Below are 18,713 nucleotides of genomic sequence, written 5' to 3' on the forward strand. Positions count from 1 at the left end.
CTCCGCATCTGGGCACCCCGCCCGGGGGGCTCATGTCCCATCCACCCGAGCATCCCGCTTGAGGATCTCATGGCCGTGCCCATCCCATCTTCCGGGGTTCCACCCACCCGGGGATCCCATCCCCGGGCTCACCCCACCACACAGCCCTGGCTGATGATCCTGGCAGAGCAGGGGGGGTCTGTGGAGATGCTGATCCCACCTGGCCCCCAGCACTCACAGCAGCTCCAGGTGTATTCAAAGCCATTTTGGGTGGCAGAGGGCCAGCCTCCCTCCTTGTTACCCATAGCAGGTAATCTGTGAGCACAGCTCGGGGCTGCACCCCTCCGGCCTGAGCCCTGCCATCACTGCCGCTCCTTCTCCTCCTTGCTGTGTCTTTTCCCACCCTGAATCCCAGCAGCAGCACTGGCTGGTCCTCTCTGTCTGCACTGCAGCCGGACAGGGAAACCTCAGGGCAAGACTTTGACAGGCCAGGGACAGCCCCATCCAGGGAATCCTGTGTGCACAGGCAAGTTAGAGCAAAGGGGACATGGAGCAGATAATATGATGGGAAATGATCTGTGAGACTCAGTCACGAGGGCATTGTTAAGATAATTCCTTGCCTGCTATCAGCAAATCTTCAGATTATCCGTTGCTCCCTTTGCATGGCTCAAGTTGCTCCTTCCTTTTAAATTTGGTTCACAATGACCTTTGAAAACAAGCTGGTCACTGCGAGCCCAGATCCCCGCTCAGTGTGAGTGCCAAGCACCGAGTTATCAGGGCCTAATGAGCAAAAGCCTTTGCTGGACTAATCCAAATAATGGTGATGGATAAGGAGCATCACACAAAACTGCCTGAAGCCTCCCAAATCCTGCAGCGTGTTTGCTGCCTGCTTTTAACCCTGAGGAGGTCCCTGCTGCTCCAGTGCTGAGCCCTGACCTCAGTGTGGGCTGGGCTGACATTGCCCGCAGCGGTGACAGGGACAGGGACAGTGAATGTCACCTCGGCCACCCACAGCCCCTGTCAGGGAAGGTTTTACCATGCCACTGAAGCCAGGATGGTTCTGCAGCAGGTTCTTATTTTTAGTGTTAATTAAGACAGGAAAGAAGAAGAGCCTCTGAGATTTATTTTTGATGTTGGGGTTGGTAATTTGGGAAACAGCAGGGACGGGAAGGTGCATTGCTGGATGCATTCCACACTCCCTGCTCACCCTGCTCCTGCAGCTCCTTCTGACTGAACCCTGATTTTGGAGGCCAAAAGTGGGGGAAGAACCCTCGATGGAGATAGGGAATGGCACACCTGGCCGGGACTGAGGATGCCTGGAAATCCACAGAATTCCACTGCGGGGCTCTGCAAAATTCAGAGGTGGATTGTCCAGCGAATCTAATTAGGAATGAGCAGACCATCCCAAGCTGTAATACGCCAAGTAATTAAGTGATTAGTATTGATTGTTAGAATGCCTAATGAGCAGTTATCACTGAATGATTAATTAATCCAATCAAAAGAGTAATAAAAATTCTGCAGGTGTGATGGTACCTTATATTCAACACAGAAGGGAAGTGAGATGGTTCCCCATGGTGCCCATCTCCGGTTTCCATCCCAGGCACCTGGCACCAGGGATGCACTGCCAGGGCTGCTGCCCCTGTGCAAGGGGTCTCTCCCCTCTCCAAAATTCCCCTGGCACTGCCAGGATGGGCTCCAGCACCAGGCAGGCACCCAGAGCTGTTGTAGCTCGAAGGCGGGGAAAATGCTCCCACAGGCGCTGTCAGCATCCAGAAGATGCCGGGATCAGCCAGCGCTCAGCTCCTCCCTGGGAATTCTTTCTCTCGCTGCCTTGATTAAGTCGCTTCAGTTTCTCCTGGTCAAAGCCCTGCTAATCCCAGCTAAGCCCGCAGCGTGCCGCCCGCTGGCCTCTGCTCACTTCCCTGCCAGGCGGTGGCTCTGCGGGCACGTCCCCAAGAGCACGGTGCCCTCGGGACGTGGCAGTCGCGGGCAGGCACAGCCCTGCAGCGGTCATTTGCTGGCCCGTAATGTTTGTCTGACTAAATGATAACGAGTAAATGATCTCCAGCCAGAGCTAACAGCAGTGCGGGGCAGCCTTGACTCGTGAGCAGGGACCCCCATGGGTGGCTACCATCCCCTCCGGAGCACCCTGAGCTGCCAGCGTCCTCTGGGTGGGATGTCAGAGCTGGGTGACAGCTGGGGACAGCCCAGTGCCATCGCCCGCAGTGCTGCTGCCAGCAGGGGAGGCAGGACCCCAAACCAAAATAGGGGCACATGCTCTGCCCCCTCTCCTCTGCCATCAGGACCAGCCCCGTGGCCACACACCAGAGGGATTTCTGTCCCGATGGCACCCGGCACTCCCAGGCAGTGCCGCAGCCCCGGAGATGATGGATCCAGGCTTTAATGCTCTTTTCTGTGCATCTCAGAAGGATTTGAGCTGATCGCCCGCGCTTCCTGCGTGGCATCCACAGCTGGCTCTGCACAGCCCGTCAGCTGCCTCTGCTGCCTGCCGGGCCTGCCGGGCTCAGCGCAGCGGTTATAATTAGAAATGCTAATCAGCTCTTGTGTTTCTGGCTTGACAGCCCTGCCACCCCCAGCACAATCTTCCCTCCAATCTGTCCTGTGCTCGCCCCCTCTGCTTCCTCTCCAAATCCCCGCTACTTGTAATTAAGCACTACGAAGTTTAGGGGGATTGAATGGGGGTGCTGGGGCTCGTTGGATGCTTTGGGCCAGGACTGCAGCCCCCACAGAGCTCCTGGATTGCTGGGAACTGTTTGGGGGTCTCATCCTTCATTCACCGCCATCCACTGGGGCTGGGGACACCCCAGGGATGTCCCTGGCCCTGAACTGTGAGGGGGAAGAGAAGAAGCTCTGCAGGCAGTGCTGGGGTTAAAGGCAAAGGGTGGTGGCTGTGCCTGGGAGCCCTGCGGTGCTGGCTCTGGAAGGGGAGCTTCTCTCCTTGGGATTTCCATCATGTGCCAACCGTGGGCGCTTCCCAGCCGAGGAGGAAAGGGAGCTTGCAAAGGAGCTCGGAGATGGGGGCTGAGCAAGCAGATCCCTGCACTGGCTTTGATTATGGAGTTATTCATCATCAGGTCACGCTCTGGGAGACACAGCCCAGGGATTCCTCGCTCACCAGTGCCCATGCCAGCCCCCAGCCTCTCCACTCCACAGCCAGGGCACGGCTTTCACCCTGGGCATTTTGCTCCCAAAGTCAGGCTTGGCCAGGGAGACATTCCTTGGGGCAGGCACAGGGCTCAGCTGGCCTCAGAAGAGACAGAGATGCACAGGTGGGATGAGCAGCTCTGGACACGGTTTTTAAGTTAACATTAATCTTCCAGGTGCTCCCTGCATATCAGTTTCAGTGAGGAGAGAGGCTGCAGTTTGGAGGGTTGATGTGCAGAAGGTTTTCAAGAAGGCAGTGGCTGTCTGAGCAAAGGAGAATCCCCTCTTCACCTCCTCTGTCCCATGCTCCACCTGGGACACATCTACTCACTGCAGCATCTCCCAGTGTGTGAATCAACAAAGGGCTCTCCCTCCTCAGCACAATTTCTCCCTGGAGAAAGGGTAATAAGAGAAATAAGGAGGTATCACAAAAAGAGCATGGGAGGGACAGGGCATGGTGGCTTCAATGATGATGCACTCATGAAAAGGCACCAGCAGCACAGCCAAGTGACTGGGAAAGCTCTGGGGGAGAAGTCGGATTGGATTTGTCATGACTAATTGACTCCCTCCAGCACTGTGGTCCAGCCTTCACGCATGGCATGAGCAGGGTCCCAAGCATCCAGGAATTAATGAGGGTCTGACCCTGTCTGCTCAGCCACTTGAGTTTTGCCAGTGCAGACAGCTGGCTTAAGAGGCCCTTTTATCCTTTACAGATCAGATCAATTTGGATAGTTATAATCTAGTCCTGGTGAAAGCTCAGAGCTGACTTTATTGCCCAACCAGCTCAAGGAGAAAAAAAGCAAGCAAGAGGGAGAGGTCATGCTGAACTATTGATTGTGCTGCTCCCAGACTGGCCTCGGCAGAGAGCTCACCTGGGACAGTTTGCCTCTATCTCCTGCTAATGCTGCTCCATTGATCTCCTGTGACAGGCGGCAACTACAAGATTTTTTGAGGTCAGAGTCATTAAGAGGCATTAATCAATAACAGAGGAAACAGAGAGAGAGCAACTCTTTGTTTCATGCAGACATATTCCCCGTGTGGATTTTAGCCTGCTGAGGTGTGCGTGGTTTATTTCCAGGGAGGTGTGCCAGGAAAAGAATTCACCTTGTGCTGGACTCTGGCACTTGGAGGAGATCCTGAGCCAGTTGCAACACACTGGCACCGCCAGCAGGGCTGTGCAATAAGAGGGCAGCACCTGGGGAGCTTGTGGCATCCAATTCCAGGTACCCTAGCATCCTACCCAGCAATTGCCCAGACTCTCTGTTCCCACACAGGCACCCCAGGAAGAGATGGGCACTGATTTCACATGCCCAAAGACCTGGGTGCTGGTTTCATGTTGTGCTTCTACTAAACAAAGCTGCTGCCTGGCCGTGGTGCAGCCAATCCCAGCAGCCTGTTCTGGGATCCAGCCCTGTGTGAGCTCAGCCCCAGCCCAAATTCATTCCTGTGGCAAGACTGGAGCTGTTCACAAGAAAACAGTCTTTGTGCTGAAAGCACCCCGGGCTGCTCGGCTCCCTCCCGCCCTGCCCTGCGGTGTCAGTACATTTCCACTGCTCCGTGGTGGCAACGCGCCTTTTCCTTCTCCAGCAGCTCCTGTGCTCAGCCCCAGCAAGTGTCTGTGCAGGTGCTGGAGCCCATTTTCCCTTGGAGAGGTAGAGAAGGGGGCAGGAGACCTGCACAGGAGAAGGAGGATGGGATCATCTTCAAAGGTGGTGGTTCTGGCACCAGCAGAGCAACCAGCGGCCTCGGGGTGATGTGGGCTGGGGAGGTGCTGGTGCTGCCACGGCTGAGCCCAGCTCCAGGAGCAGCCCTGTGACACACACCAATGGCACACCTGGACTTAGCCCAAAGGCCCTTTAGTCCTGCTGTGTGCCACAGAGCTGGCACACCCTGTGACACAGTGCTGGCAGGTCTGGCAACCCAGGAATGCCACACTCAGCCTGGGGAGAGAGCACGGTTCAGCCAACAGGGCCTGCACCCAGAAGGTGCCATGAGATGCTGCAGAGAAAGGGAAATGTCCTTTGGGAGGTAGGGATGGAGATTCCAGTGGAGATCAGTGTCCCCTTGTGGGCACACCTTGCCTCGACTCCCAGAGCCCCAGTGTCCCACTTTATGGTGGTCAGTACTGCAGATCCCCAGGGAAACAGGATCTTCCTCGTTCCTGTAATTACAGCCACACATCCACAGCACAGGCATCAAGGGCTGCAGGAGAGGAGGGGATGAGATTGCTGGCTCAGGTTGCACAGGTGGGGCACACAGCTCATAAACACCTGGCAGTCCAACACCAGAGACACACCCAGAACTCAGCACCACCAGCTGAATCCAGACCAGGTGTGCCTTTTTATGAGAATCCAGACCAGGTGGACTCTTTATAGGACTCCAGCCTTGGTGGACTCCTTATGGGAATCCAGCCCAGGTGTGCCTTGTTATGGGAATCCAGCTCAGGTGGGACACATGATGCTGGTGATGAGCAGGGGCTCCCTGAGCTGAGAACCTCTGAGGTGGGAGATGCAACAAACCCCCCTCCAGTCCCAGGTTGTTCACCAAGAGAAGCCCTTGGCTCACAGCTCTGCCTTCCCTGCTCAGTCCATCAGTCTCCAGGTCAACCACCCAGTCCCTTTCACCGTCACAAAATCCATCAGAAACAATTTGATTTCCTTTATTTACACATGGCATTTGGGAGAAAGCCTAATCATACTGCAACTTGAAAACAAAAAGAGTTATTCCAATTTTACATCCTTGTGCCTGAGACAGCTCAAGATCTGCAGCCAGACAAAATGTCCTGTACTGGGCACACCCTCATTTACGAGCATGGTGCAGAGACTGTGAGGTGCAGGGGGATTTCCAGCCTGTGGTTTCAAATGTAAATGCAACAGTAAGATCTGGAAGTCTCGTGCTTTTGCTACCTCCTGTTTTTGGCAAAGTCTACCAGAAGCAAAAAAATAAAAGTCAGTGCTGGGGGGTTTGGTGGTGTGTTAACCCCAGCTGCAATCCTTGCCTGATGCACACTGGCTCTGCAAACTCCAATTTTCAGCCTCACTGAGAGCCCTGGCACTCTGGGGGGGGCTGGTGTGGCATCCCTCTGAGGATCAGCATCCTGCCTGGTGTCCAGCATGGATTCAAATCCACACCTGGCTGGTGTGAACACTCCAGCAGATGCAGTCTTACCTTTCCAATAGAGTTACTTGTAGGTGAGTAAAGGTTACAGGAAGGAAGGAAGGTTGAGATTATTTAATAGCCTTTTAAAACACGTTTCTCTCTTAATTGCATGTTGCCAGAGTCAAAGTCCTTTGGGCTCTTTGCCTTACCAGAGGCCAGTGAAGGCTGTGCCTGCGGGCAGTTTAGCAATCTCATGCTTCTGGTTCTTGTGCAAGGCTGTGTTGTGAGCAGGGAGCTGCAGCGCTCACGTTGAAGCCACGCTGAGTCACCAGCCGGTTCCTCCCCAGTGTTTACTCTGCTGTCACCAGAGCGCTGACGTGTGATTACCGGGGAGCCCAGCGAGCACAGGGAGTGTGGCCATGGAGCAGCAGGAGCCAGCGTGGAGGCTGAGGGTCAGGCTGAAGCTCTGCCCCTGTGACTGTGGGCTCACCATCAGCTCCCACACAAGGAGCAGCAGGAAAATTTCACCTCCCATGTGCCCTTTTAGGTGACAGGGAAATGAGATTCACCCACATCCTTTGCACAAACTGCTCTTAGCACCATCCTCGCCAAGCAGACTGTGGTGTTCCCAACCAGGGGAAACCTCTTCTCTGTCTTTGCCAGGGCAACACTTCCAGGAAAGATGATGCCAGCCAGTGATGTCAGCCCTTGGGGCAGCCTTGCTTATGGATGCAAACAAGGTCCAGGTTCCCAGCCTGCAGCCCTGCCCGTGTGAGAGTGTTACACAGGGTAAACACGTCAGTGCTGTGATGCTGGACTGTCCTGTGTACCCTGAGCTACACAAAGGTGACACACAGTGACACCAGGCCCTGACACATCTCCCAGAGCCAGCTGTTAATTCAGATAGGTGAAGAGGCAAGAGGATAGATCAATGGATGCATGGATGGACAGACTGACAGAGGTCTGGAAGGAGTTACAGCAGATGTGTGGACCACCTCACTGTCCCCAAGCCCCTGACAATGGGGGTTGCTGTGCAGCACGAGGTGCCAAGGAGTTTGTCTAGCCCACAGCTTCATGCTGTCAGCCCTTCCCGTGAGGGCTCCCAGGCTCACACATGCGTGCCACGAAAAGGCCACCAACAAGGATGTTTGGCTGCTTGCTGCCTCCTCCCCCCCACTTTAATGTCACCAAACCCAGCTGCTGCTTTCAACACACGGCCCTTGGCAGGAGGCAAAGGGAAGCAGGCCGATGGGTAGAGCTGCCAGAGGCGCTGTGGGAAGCCAAGGGCAGAGGCAGGGCGAGGCAGCACAAGTGAGATCCTGCACAGATCCAGCCTTCCTTCAGCACAGCCGGCATCTCCAGAGGGTCCTGCTGAGCACCCACCCAGCCTCGAGCCTCCTGCTGCTCTACAACCTGCTCAGTCAGGAGATGGACACATCCCTCCTTCCTTCCTACCCCTCCAAGTGCTTTCCCTCTCTTCCCTTCTCCATATGTGGGAGATGTTCTCCCTGGCTCTGTTTCTTTACCAGTCAGAAGCTAGTCATCCACAGGGAGGTCACATGCTGTTGCCAGGGAAGCAATAAATTTAGGCAAATAAAACATAAAGAACACAGCCAGATTATTGTAAGACAAGGGTAATGCTTTGAGTTTCATGACTCTTCATGGAGCCAGGCACAGAAATCCCACCACCAGTGATGCTATGTAGACCCTTCTGCTTGGCACTGGATGTGTTCTTGCTCCTGCCAAGGATTCTGGGCCCTGCTCAGCTACACTACCAGCAGGGTACCCTTTTAACGTGTTTAAATAATCCAGTCAGTAGGTTAAATATGCAAAACACACAGCACAATCTAGCAAATCAGGGTTTCTTGAGTATTTGGAACTGCTTCATCCTGGCTGCTGCAGCTTGGGAGGACAGGGATGGGGTCACCTTTGTCTCTACCCCAAAATGGCCATGTTTCAGGGTGATGGGGTGATGCTCGTGTTGCACAGCAGGCAGAGGCTCTCGGGCCTCCTCCATCAGGCAGTTTGTTATGAAAATGTTAACGCACAGGCTGTCGTCATCTGGCAGCACCACCGCCTGCCTTATGAAATAACTCAGCATGACAGCTCTGCTTGCTCGCAGGCAGGCCCATGTCTGGCTTCTAATCTGGCATCAGAAAGCGCTCCTCTTCCTTGAGCTGCAGACTAATACTAAATGTTTCATTTGCATTACTCCAGATAACGCGCTGGAGAGCGTGGGGAGAAGGGGATGGCAGCCAAGCTCCTTCAGGAGCCCACACGTGGAGCGTTGCACCAGCCCCACCACGCCGGATCTGCTCACTGCGCTTGCCGCCGGCACCGTGGCCCTGCCGGGATTTATATTTCAGATTCCCAACGTCAGCCAGCGTTCATGAGCTCCACAGACCGGCCCGTGCAACTTTCTTCCAGGGACTTTCTTTCCGTGTCATCAGAAGGGAAAAGTCACGAGGATAGCACAGAATCGCTCCGGGCCCAGCGTATGCTCAGCTGCAAAGGTCTCGGTGACTTCTCAGGCATATGTTGGCTGGCACGGCGCTGGAGCAAGGCTCCCTGAGCAGCCCACACGACACAGGCAGAGGGGATTAATCTCATGCTGTGTGGAGATGCTAATACAATAAGGGTTCTTTGTGGCATTAGCTGGAATCATGAGACCAGCTCTGAGATGTCATTGCCTGGCAGCCGTAGGGAGTGCCAGCCAGGAGCTCTCTGTAGAGAAGGAGCCTGTCTCCTGTTCCCAACCCTAAAGCTGCTGTGGGGTAAGGAAAGTGCAGTGAGCTCTCCTTTTTCTGGTGACAGCTCGTTTGGGAACAGCACGCAACTTCTGTTGGTGAATCCAAGGACAGCTGAGGGAACAATGGTTATTTTAACAGGGCTAACACATTTCCATGATTTTTCCAAGAGCTGTAAAGCTGTGGATGCCAAGGGGATGCTCAGAACCACAGGGTCACATCTTACCCCACTGAAGTCTCCGCGGAGATTTGCAGGACTTGCATTTTGCTATAAAAAGTGTTGCAAAACCAGCCGAGCTCAATGAATGGTTTGTGTCGGTTCCAGCAGACACTTTCATCTCCCACATCAGCTTTGTACCCACAGAGCTTTGGGGCCTGATCCTATCCTAACCCCAGTGCCAGCAGGGAAAGCTCCATCCCGCGCAGCATGTTTGTGCCGCTGGAAAAACAGCATCAAGCACCAGCAGAGAAGGTGGGTAAGGGTCTATGAGGTTTGTGTCCCTCACAGTGCCCTGAGGGACACAGATTCCCTCACAGCATGGAGGAGACCAAAGCCTTTCCATGGCGCCACACAAGCAGTGAAAATCCCCCATAGAGCTCCATGAGAGTCCCAAAGGCCCACAGCGCTCCATGAGGGTTTCATGAGGGGACCAAATCTCCCACAAAGTTTTATGAGGACACAAAACATTCCCAGGGCTCCATGGGGGTCCCAAAACTCCACATGATTCCATGAGGGTCCCAAACTGCCACGACCAAACCCCCCACAGAGCTTCACGAGGAGACAAAACGCCCCCGGAAATCCATGGGGGGGATCTCAAAACTCCTCATGCTTCTATGAGAGTCCCAAACTTCCTCCATGCGGGGACCAAACCCCCACAGTGGCTGGTGAGGGCACCAAACCCCCACAGTGCCCCGTGAGGGAACCAACGGCCCTCCTCCCCTCGCCACGGCCACGGCGCTCCCCGCCCAGCAGCCCGAGGAATGCCCGCTCCACAGGGAACGTTCCCCGCTCGTTAGCCCGTCCCGCCCCGCCGAGGGAGCGGCAGGGCGGGCAGGGCCGCCCACATAAGGCGGGCTCAGCGCGGGCTGCCCGGGGAAGAGGCGGCAGCAGTAGCGGCTGGTCCGGGTGGAGCCGTCATGGAGATGGGGTGGCTGCTATGGAGCACGGCCGTGCTGCTGCTGCTCCACGTCCTCATGGAGCTCAGCCCCACCGTCAACTTCGCGCTGCGCATCGGCTTCTACTGCGTGCTGTGCCTGGTGGCCTCGGCGCTGGCGGCCGTAGCCTGCCTGCTGATCAACGGCGGCCGCACCGTCAAGAACATGAGGTGAGAGGGGAACGGGGGCCGGGGACAGCGGTGTCACCGCCCCGCCGCTGCCCGGAGCTCCTGGGGTGGTGGCGGCCTCTGTCACACCGGTGGCAGCGCAGCCCCGGCGGTCCCCTCTAGGCTCAGGGGTGGCTGTCCTGGCCTGTGGCAGAGCCCTTGGCAAGGCATGTTTGGGGATGAAGTGTCTGGAAGGTGGCGGTGGTGGCTTTTTAAGGGAAAGCTGGAAGAGAGCGGTGTTTGTTGAGAGTAGCAGAGCGCTGGAGCAGGCTGTCCAGGGAGTGTGAGGGATCTACCTGTCTGGAGACATTCCAAACACACCTGTGTCACTGGGTGACCCTGCTGTGGTAGATGGAGCCGGTCTCCAGAAGGTTCCTTTTGATCCTGACAGTTGGGTGGTTGTGTTTGGGCTGTTTCCTGCCCCGGCAGCAGAGGCTGGCAGGCTGTGTGCCATGTGCTGCCGGGGCACGGCTCTCCTGCAGCTGTTGTCCGGCCCTGTGTCCCCTGACAGGACACCTGTGACAAGGGCCAAGGGGCTGCTATCATCCAGCACCCCCTCTCCGTGCCAAGGTACATTCTATGTACAGAGCTGGCGCTTCTGCTGGCAGCCCAGGACAGCTCATTTCCTGGTTTTGCTGTCCCCTAGGCAGCTTTTTACCTCTGCTGAGCATGTCGTGTGGATGCAGCGGAAAGGAGAGCCTTAACATCCTTTAGGATCAAAGGTTGGCAGCATCCGAGCAGGTGGAGCTGGACTTTGCTTTGCAGTGTGGCTTTCACATGTAGGACTCGGGGTGGAGGGAGCTGATGTGGTGCCTTGAGGGCTGTGCCCTGCCGGTCCCAGCTGGTGCCATGGCCCCAGGCAGTCTGCTCTGTGATCTCCAGCCTGGCTCTCTCTCCAGCTTTGGTTGCCTTGGCTCACTCAGGAGCAGCTTTCCAACACTCAGCTAGCTCTGCAGCTGGGAGAATTTATGATGTCAGTGATGGAATCGCTATCCTTTTATTTCCCCCCAAAAATAAACCCTCTAAACTTTATGTAAACTTCAAGGAATTATTTGGGAACAAGAATTTGCATTGGATAACTCCTCCTGTTGAAACCCAGTCTGAATTTTGGCCAGAGCCACCCTTTTCCTGTAACTTAAGCCTGTTGTTTCCTTGTAGTGGCACTAGCTGAAGATTCTGGTGATGTATCCCAGCCCCTGGGAGGTCCATGGCTGAGGTGATGCAGTGAGTTCCTTATTTCTCCAACATCCCAGGCTGTTTATTCCAGCTTGGGAAAGGGGGCTGGAGCAGAGCATGTGCTGGTGGACAGACAGTGATAATGGTGTTGTTGCCTGGCACAGAACACCCCGTTCTTGCTGTGCTGCTGGCTCCAGTGTCGAGCTGGTGTGACTTGGAAGAGGTTACCCAGGGTGTCTGATAGAGATAGAACTGTTTATCTGGGGTAAAACATCTTGCACGAGCCTCCAATCTGGTAAGCAGATTTCAGTAGTCCTTGAAAATCAGAGTATCCCAAACAAGCCCCTGTGACTGGCTGTGCAGCAGAGCACGTGAATCCGGGGGCTGCTGGCTTTCATACTCACACTGTTAGGGATGCACTGAAAAGTCCCATTCCCTGTCATTTTTGTGCTCCTTGTCTCTGGCATTAAGTGCACTGGTTTTACAGCTCTCTGCAGCTGTGGCTGCACCACGTCTGACTCAATGATTCTGACAGAGAAGTCACTTGTGGGGTTGTGGGGACTCAGATCCATCCTTTAACCCTGTGGGTGACGTGGCCAGCCCAGCAGGTCACCCCTGCTCTTTGTCTGCTCTGAGCTCTGCCCCTTTGCCTCTTTCAGCGGCTCACACCACATCTTGTGCAAGGAAAGTCTGTCCCCGGGCTGGCAGGAGGAAGCTGGATGGTTGCTCTTGAGTAATGTGTAACCAGCCTCTCCCAGCAGCCAGTGAGCACTGTGACTTCCAGAGCGGTGACCTCTTTTTTGGTTGGCAGTCAGAAGGGAGGAGAAGTGTGATTTAGGTCACCCTGGTGGCCTGGCATCCCCCATGACCTCTGTGGTTTGTGTCACCCTGCCTCTGATCACCTGTAGCCCCAGCTCTTCACCTGCACTGCACCCCGTAACCTTGGAGCGGGCTGTGGAGCTCTGCATTCCTCCCCGTGTCCTTTCCCCGGGTGTGGCTCTTTGCAGCAAGTTGAAATGAGGACTGATAACGGTGTCACCTCGGGGCATTGGCCTGGCCTGAACTCCGGTGTCACAGCCAGCTCGGGCGGTCTGCGTGGGGGGACACCCCACGGAGATGTGAACCCTGCTGTGGGTAGGAGCAAGCTGGGAAAAGTGCTGTGGCTCAAAAGTTTATGGAGACTTTCAGAGGGCAGATGCTGGGAGCTGCTGTCAAGAATGAGATGCTGTCCAGGTGCTCACCTCCCACCTGAGTGACAAGATGCCTCTCAGCAGGATGGTGCTGCACAGTTCCCAAGCTGGACCCTGTGGTGGGGACAAAGCTGGCTGTCCCTCGCTCTCCTGCTGCAGGAAGGAAAGCTCCGTCCCCTGTCTGCCAGGGGAGAAGGTGGCCCTGAGGCAGGACATCCAGGTGCTTGCTGGAGGTCAAGTCAGCTTGAATCAGCTCTAGGGAGAGCAGATCCAAGCTGGTGGCTGTTCCTGGGAGCCTTGTTCACGTGCAGGCTCCTCTGCCACCTGTCCTGTAAATGGCTGTTCCCTTGCCCAAAATAGTCCCCGTGTTCTGCCAGCTTCTGCCTGTGTCCTTTGGCCTAGCTGGAGAGTCCCCAAGTGCCCCGGTCAGGGGGTGGCATAGATGGGCCCTGCTCCCGTGGGCTGACAAGGAAATGTGCTCCAGTGCTGGCATGGCTGTTGGAGTGTTCCAGCTGGGAAAAGCTGGGAGCTCTGTCAGACCTGTACATCCACTGGGGAAGGGCAAAAGCTTCAGCACGGTTTTGCTTGGGGGCACCCAGCCTCTGCCAAGCCACGTGAGGAGCATCCTGTTTGCTGCCTGCATCCTTGCCTTGTGCAGGGAAATGTTTCTCACCTTCATTCCCCTCCTTCCTTGTGCACCCCGGATTTGTTTGTATCACTGAGCCCCATCTCCCAGCACTGCAAGGAGCAGACCTGGCACAGCCTTCCTTGGGGGTCGGGTGTGCTGGGGAGTGGCAGCTCCTGGGAGAATTGTTTGACAGCTTGTGGGGCCCTGCTGCTTGCAGGAGGAAGAGCCTGGTAGCACCAGGGCAGCCCAGAACCCTGGCACTGAACAGCACTCCTGCAGCACATGGGACCGTGCAGGACAGACACCTGGGTGGACCACAGCACAAATAAGGCTGGAGGTTCTCTGTCCCAGAGCTCTTCTTGTCTCCTTCCACCCCCACTGGGTACTGCAGGCCTTGGCCTCTCTACTCTGCTGCTGACTGGTTTCTTTTTCCTTCTGCAGAATCATCAAAGCTGTTGTCAAGACCTTCAAGTATTTCTTCGGCTTGAGGTTTGAGGTGAAGGGACTGGAGAACTTCAAGGTGGAGGGCCCTGCTGTCATTTTGTCCAACCATCAGAGCGTCCTCGACATGATGGGTGAGGAGCTGGTGGGAGGGAAGAGAACATTTCTCCTGCTCACCTTTGGGAGAAGTCCTGCTTGTACCTCCTGGACAAGCAGCCTTGGTGCAGCTTCCCCATCAGTGCTGGTTGTGGGGAGGGTCTCCTGTCACTCTGAGCAACCCCACACCTCTGCAGCCCCCCAGGTTCTGCTGTCCTTGAGGTGCTGGCCCAGCACATGTGCCAGTGGCCCTGCTGGACTCCCTGGGGCTGGGGAATCAGCTGCTGTCACCTGCAGCCACCCTGCCCACTAACTCTGCTGTGTGCCAAGCCTCCTGCTCTCAGAAGCCAGGAGAGAAGCAAGACACCAGCCTGTCCCTGGTGCCCCTGTCCTTGTCCTGTCCTTGTCCCAGGGGTGACTGCTGGGTCTTGCCCTCTGCCATCCCACTAGGGCTGATGGAGGTCCTGCCCGACAACTGTGTCCAGGTGGGCAAGAAGGAGCTGATGTATATGGGCAGCGTGGGGCTCATCATGTACCTGGGTGGAGTCATCTTCATCAACAGGAAGAGCACCAGCAGTGCCAAGATGGTCATGTCAGAGGTGGCCAAGACTATGGTAGCTGAGAATGTGAGTGTCACTGAGGAGCTGGGTGGGGTGGCATGGGGGCATTGTGGCACTCCTGGTGCTCCTGGCTCAGCTTGGCCTTGAGTATCCCTTTGCCTTGAGTCTTTGGGGAGTGCTTTTGATTCCATTTGACTCCCACCACTGCAAGTGGATTTCTGGAGCAGAGCATTGTCTCTCCATGTGCAGGTGAAGGTGTGGGTATATCCAGAGGGCACGAGGAACTGCACTGGGGATTTGCTGCCATTCAAGAAAGGAGCATTTCACCTTGCTGTCCAGGCACAGGTAACGGTGCTTTGCCCCTGCATGGGAGCTCTGAGTGCTTTTGCAGTGGCACTGCACACTGGTCATGCAGTGTGTGGTTTGTTTGCTCTCAGATGAGCTGTGCTCCCAGGTAAACCACTGGTGTCAGAAGTGCTGCCCTGCAGCAGCCAAGGGCCTTTTCCATCCCCTCTGGGAATGGGCATGAATGGCTGTGGACAGTGGAGAATTGCCCTGTGCTCTCTCCTGCCTGCCTCAGTCCTGGTGTCCCCTCTGGAGGGAGGGCTGTGAGGGACACTTGATCCCCATTTCCAGGCTTTCCTGGCAGCATGGCAGGGCACTGCCAGTGCCCAGGGCTTCCTGGGGGCATGGCTGCAGCCCAGAGCTCACTCCTGGCAGGGAGCCCAGTGGGTTCTTTCCTGGGGAAGCCCAAAGCTGACGATTCATTTCTCAATCCCCCAGGTCTCAATTGTGTAGTGATGATTCAGGATTGTTAATTCTTGTGCTTTAGAGCAACATCTGGGCTTGCTCTGTGTGAAATTAGCTGCTGCCTCCCTGGCAGCCATATGGCAGTTCTTGATGTGTTTTTTCTCTCCAAAATGACAGCATCCGTGAGCAGTTAGTGGGGGAGCAGGCCAGAGCTGTCTCAGGAGCAGGGTGTTTGCCTGGCACAGTGCTGGGGCAGTGTGCCAGAGACTGGGATGACTCGAGGCCTTAGGGGAAACTGGTTTCCCCAGGAAAGGTGCTACAGCAGGGATTTTGGGAAAGGGAAGAGATGCCAGCTCTCTGACTGGGTTCCTTTGGCCAAGCCCAGGGTGTAGCCTGTGTTGTACCATCCCCATTCCTGCCTGGGTGATGCAGCCAAGGCAGAGCCTGGCAGCTGCTGGAGGAAAGGATGACATGGAACTGGTTCCTGCCTCTGCTACACCCCCCTGAGTCACCAACTGTAGATCCTGGCTGTGTTACCAGCACTGCAACAACAGCTCTGCCTGCCCTCCTGGCCCTGTGTCTGTGTGAAGCTTCCCCAGGAGCAATTGATAACAACTGGTGACTCCTTTTCTTAGAAACTGAGAGCAGAGCAGCCACCCTGCCCCAGACACGTGCCTGTACAGCAGGCAGGGCCTGTCACAACAGGCAGCCTGCAGTGTTTGATTGCAGGACAGAGGGTTTGGAGCCTCACTTGGGTCGAGGAGCCCTAAAAGCCAGTGCTGAGCTGAGGCTGGGGTGGAACTTGGCCCTGGTTCCTAGAGTATCCCTGTGCCTTGAGTCTTTGGGGAGTGCTTTTGATTCCATTTGACTGCTGATTGTTCTACCCTTTGGGAGTGGGTGTTGCTGGTGGGGCTGTGTGTGCCCTGTGTGTCTGAGAGCCAGGCCAGGTCAGCTTTGCAGCGTGGATTTGCTGCCTGTCTCTGGCCTGCCCTGAGCTGCTGAAGTGTCACTAACTCCTCTTTTTCTTCCCTTCCCAAGGTCCCAGTGATCCCTGTGGTGTATTCCTCCTTCACCAGCTTCTATAACCCAAAGACAAAACTGTTTACATCAGGTAACAAACAGTCACTTGGAGACAGGGTTGCTGTTGTCCTGTGTGGAGATCTGGCTCACAGGGGTGTGGGAGGGAAGCAGAGCTGGGGTGAGCAGGAGGAACCCTGCTGGGAGATGTTTGGAGGCCGTTCAAAGCACTTGGCACCAGAGCCTGGGCTGGGTTAACTCAGGAAGGGCTGTAATTAAATACACTGGGGGATGTTTTCATTAAAAATTGGGTGCCACCTCCTGCTCTGGGCAGGCTCTGGCTGGGATGGCAGTTTGGGGCGCAGGGGGATTATTCTGGGTGGCACAGCTGTTACAGCTGTTGGAGCTGGGGTCTAACTCTGCCTGTGCTCCAGGGGTGGATGCCTGAAGCCCTGGGAGGGGTTGAGGGCTGTGCTGGGGCTGTCCAGGATGGGGACAAGGCACAGAACAGAGCTCCTGTGGTGTGTGGGTTTCTCACAGGCTCCTCTCTTGTCCCCAGGCAAAATCAAGGTTGAGGTTCTGCCTCCAATAGAGACCAAAGGGCTGACGTCAGACGATGTCACCGAGCTCTCTGACAGATGCTTCAGCACCATGAGGGAGACCCTCTTCAGGCTGTCAGGGCACCCAGGCCAGGCAAAGGACTCCTCCTAGAGCCTTCTCCAGTGGTGTCACCGTGTGGTGGTGGCTGAAGGGACCTACCTGTCTGTTCTTGCCAAATACTGAAAGATCTCCTCCTCCTCTGCAGTGATTTCTAACTCTTGGGAGCACCACAGACTGGTACACACAGGGTGTCAAGCCAGCACTAAGGTTCCCCTCTGAGTGGATTTCTCTTATGGGTTCATTTTCTCACTTTGCACTATCTCCTTTTTTCTGAATTTCTCAGGCATCAAACTTGTGCTACCAAAGGGCTCAATGACTAGAGAGGTGAGTTCCCCCAGCTCTTGCAGCTAGCTTGGGGTGACAGCAAAAGCCTGCCTGGAGCCTGAGCTCTGCCTCGTGTGACTGTCCCTGCAGCTGTGTTCCTGCAGGCTCAGCTCCTGAGGTGGCCCTGTGATGTCCCAGGTGGAACCCACCAGGCAGCAGTTTGTATCAGCACAACCTTGATGCTCCAACAGGGCTGAGAACTGGGGTGAAAATCCAGATTTTGGCTTTTCAGCAGTGCTAGGAGTGTGGTGTCCTGCCTGGACAGCCCAGAGCACTCCCACCCACCAGTGGGACACACAGGCCCGTCCCCTTGAGGTGCCCTTGTGTCACAGCAGCATCACGTTGGGAAACTGCTGCCAGCTCCCCGCCGTGCTGGTGGCTCAGCCTGGGCACATCCCTGCAATGCCCCTTCTGGAGGCAAAGGGCTCTGTCGCGCTCCGTTTGTCACTTGTCATGGTCAGCGCTGGCCGAAAGATGGTGCCTGTCCCGCGTCTCTGCTGCTCTGCGGGGCGGAGCCGCTGCTCTCCAGGGCTGTCAGACCCCTGCGGAGCCACACGGCGGGTGAGCTGCAGCTGGAACGCGGCTGGGAAGGCTTCAGCTCCCCCTTTGGGGGATATACACCGCTTTTCCAGCCGGATAAAACGGGTTCCCCTGTGCCTTGGGGTGATGGACCAACAGAGCTCCTGCATCCCTCACCGGGACCTGTGGAATGTTGGGGGCTGGCTCAGGTCCACGGTTCTTTAGCTTTAGCTCTCCTGTTCATGGCACAGGGGAGCTTGGGATAAACCAGCTGGGGCTACTCAGGTCAGCAGCACACCCAGCTCCTGCAGCCTGCTCTGGTGCAGTTGTGTTTGTCTGGCTCAGCTGGGAAAGGCAGGGAGCTCCATGGAAGGAGCCCTGGGGCCCAGCTGGTGCTGCCAGGGCCTTCATTGGAGGGGCCTTAGTACAGACTCAGGGGATGGGAAGGGTCGGGGTGGGAGGATGGGAAGCAAACCAGCACTTTGTGAGAGTGGCAGATAAAGGGCTGTCATGGAGGGTCAACCCAGGAGGGCCCTGGGAGGGCTCCTGGGGAGGGGAACCATGTCTGACTCCTCCTGGGAGGAGGGAGCAGTGCCTCTATGTGCAGTTGTCTGCTGTTCACTTTTAATTGGGCTGAGAATGTTATCTGCTTTACAAAAAATCAACCAAAAAAAAAAAAAAAAAAAAAGGAAATTACACCTTTGGTTATTTAAATAAAGGAGCCTCCTTGTCTTGTGTGGGGGCTGAGGGAGGAGGATGTGGGGTGCTGAGCCCTGAGCTCTAGCAGGGGCTGGTTTGGTGATGGAGGGGCAGGGGGGGGTCCTTGTCACCACCCTGTGACCCCAGACAGGAGGGCTGTGCCTCACCCAGCCTCACTGCTGAGGCACCATCCACCTCCAGAGCGGAATGGGAGCTGCAGGCATGGGCACCCACTCCTGTACCCAGCTCTGCAGCCACCAGGTGCTCCTGTCCCTGCTGTGACACCTGGCTTGGGGCTGCAGGGACTTGTCCCCACCTTCTCCCTGCGACAGCAAGCCCAG

General features: G+C 56.0%; 1 protein-coding gene across 1 annotated transcript; it reads left to right on the plus strand.

Annotated features, from left to right (window-relative positions):
• Positions 1–10,075: 10,075 nt before the first annotated feature.
• AGPAT2 (1-acylglycerol-3-phosphate O-acyltransferase 2) lies at positions 10,076–18,391 on the plus strand. Its single transcript, XM_063174829.1, has 6 exons — positions 10,076–10,315; positions 13,748–13,881; positions 14,294–14,469; positions 14,653–14,748; positions 16,192–16,264; positions 16,730–18,391. The coding sequence occupies exons 1-6, from the start codon at positions 10,128–10,130 to the stop codon at positions 16,879–16,881; spliced, it is 819 nt and encodes a 272-aa protein (XP_063030899.1). The 5' UTR covers positions 10,076–10,127; the 3' UTR covers positions 16,882–18,391.
• Positions 18,392–18,713: the final 322 nt, after the last annotated feature.

This window comes from Melospiza melodia, chromosome 22, assembly GCF_035770615.1.
Source record: "Melospiza melodia melodia isolate bMelMel2 chromosome 22, bMelMel2.pri, whole genome shotgun sequence".
NCBI classification, from domain to species: Eukaryota; Metazoa; Chordata; class Aves; order Passeriformes; family Passerellidae; genus Melospiza; species Melospiza melodia.

What these genes read in the sequence shown, in the direction of transcription:
- AGPAT2 (XM_063174829.1), top strand. Translation starts at nt 10,128, where the DNA reads ATGGAGATGGGGTGGCTGCTATGGAGCACGGCCGTGCTGCTGCTGCTC. An exon ending in GAGCGTCCTCGACATGATGG is followed by an intron (nt 13,882 to 14,293) that starts GTGAGGAGCTGG and finishes CCATCCCACTAG; the next exon opens with GGCTGATGGAGGTCCTGCCC. An exon ending in AGACTATGGTAGCTGAGAAT is followed by an intron (nt 14,470 to 14,652) that starts GTGAGTGTCACT and finishes CTCCATGTGCAG; the next exon opens with GTGAAGGTGTGGGTATATCC.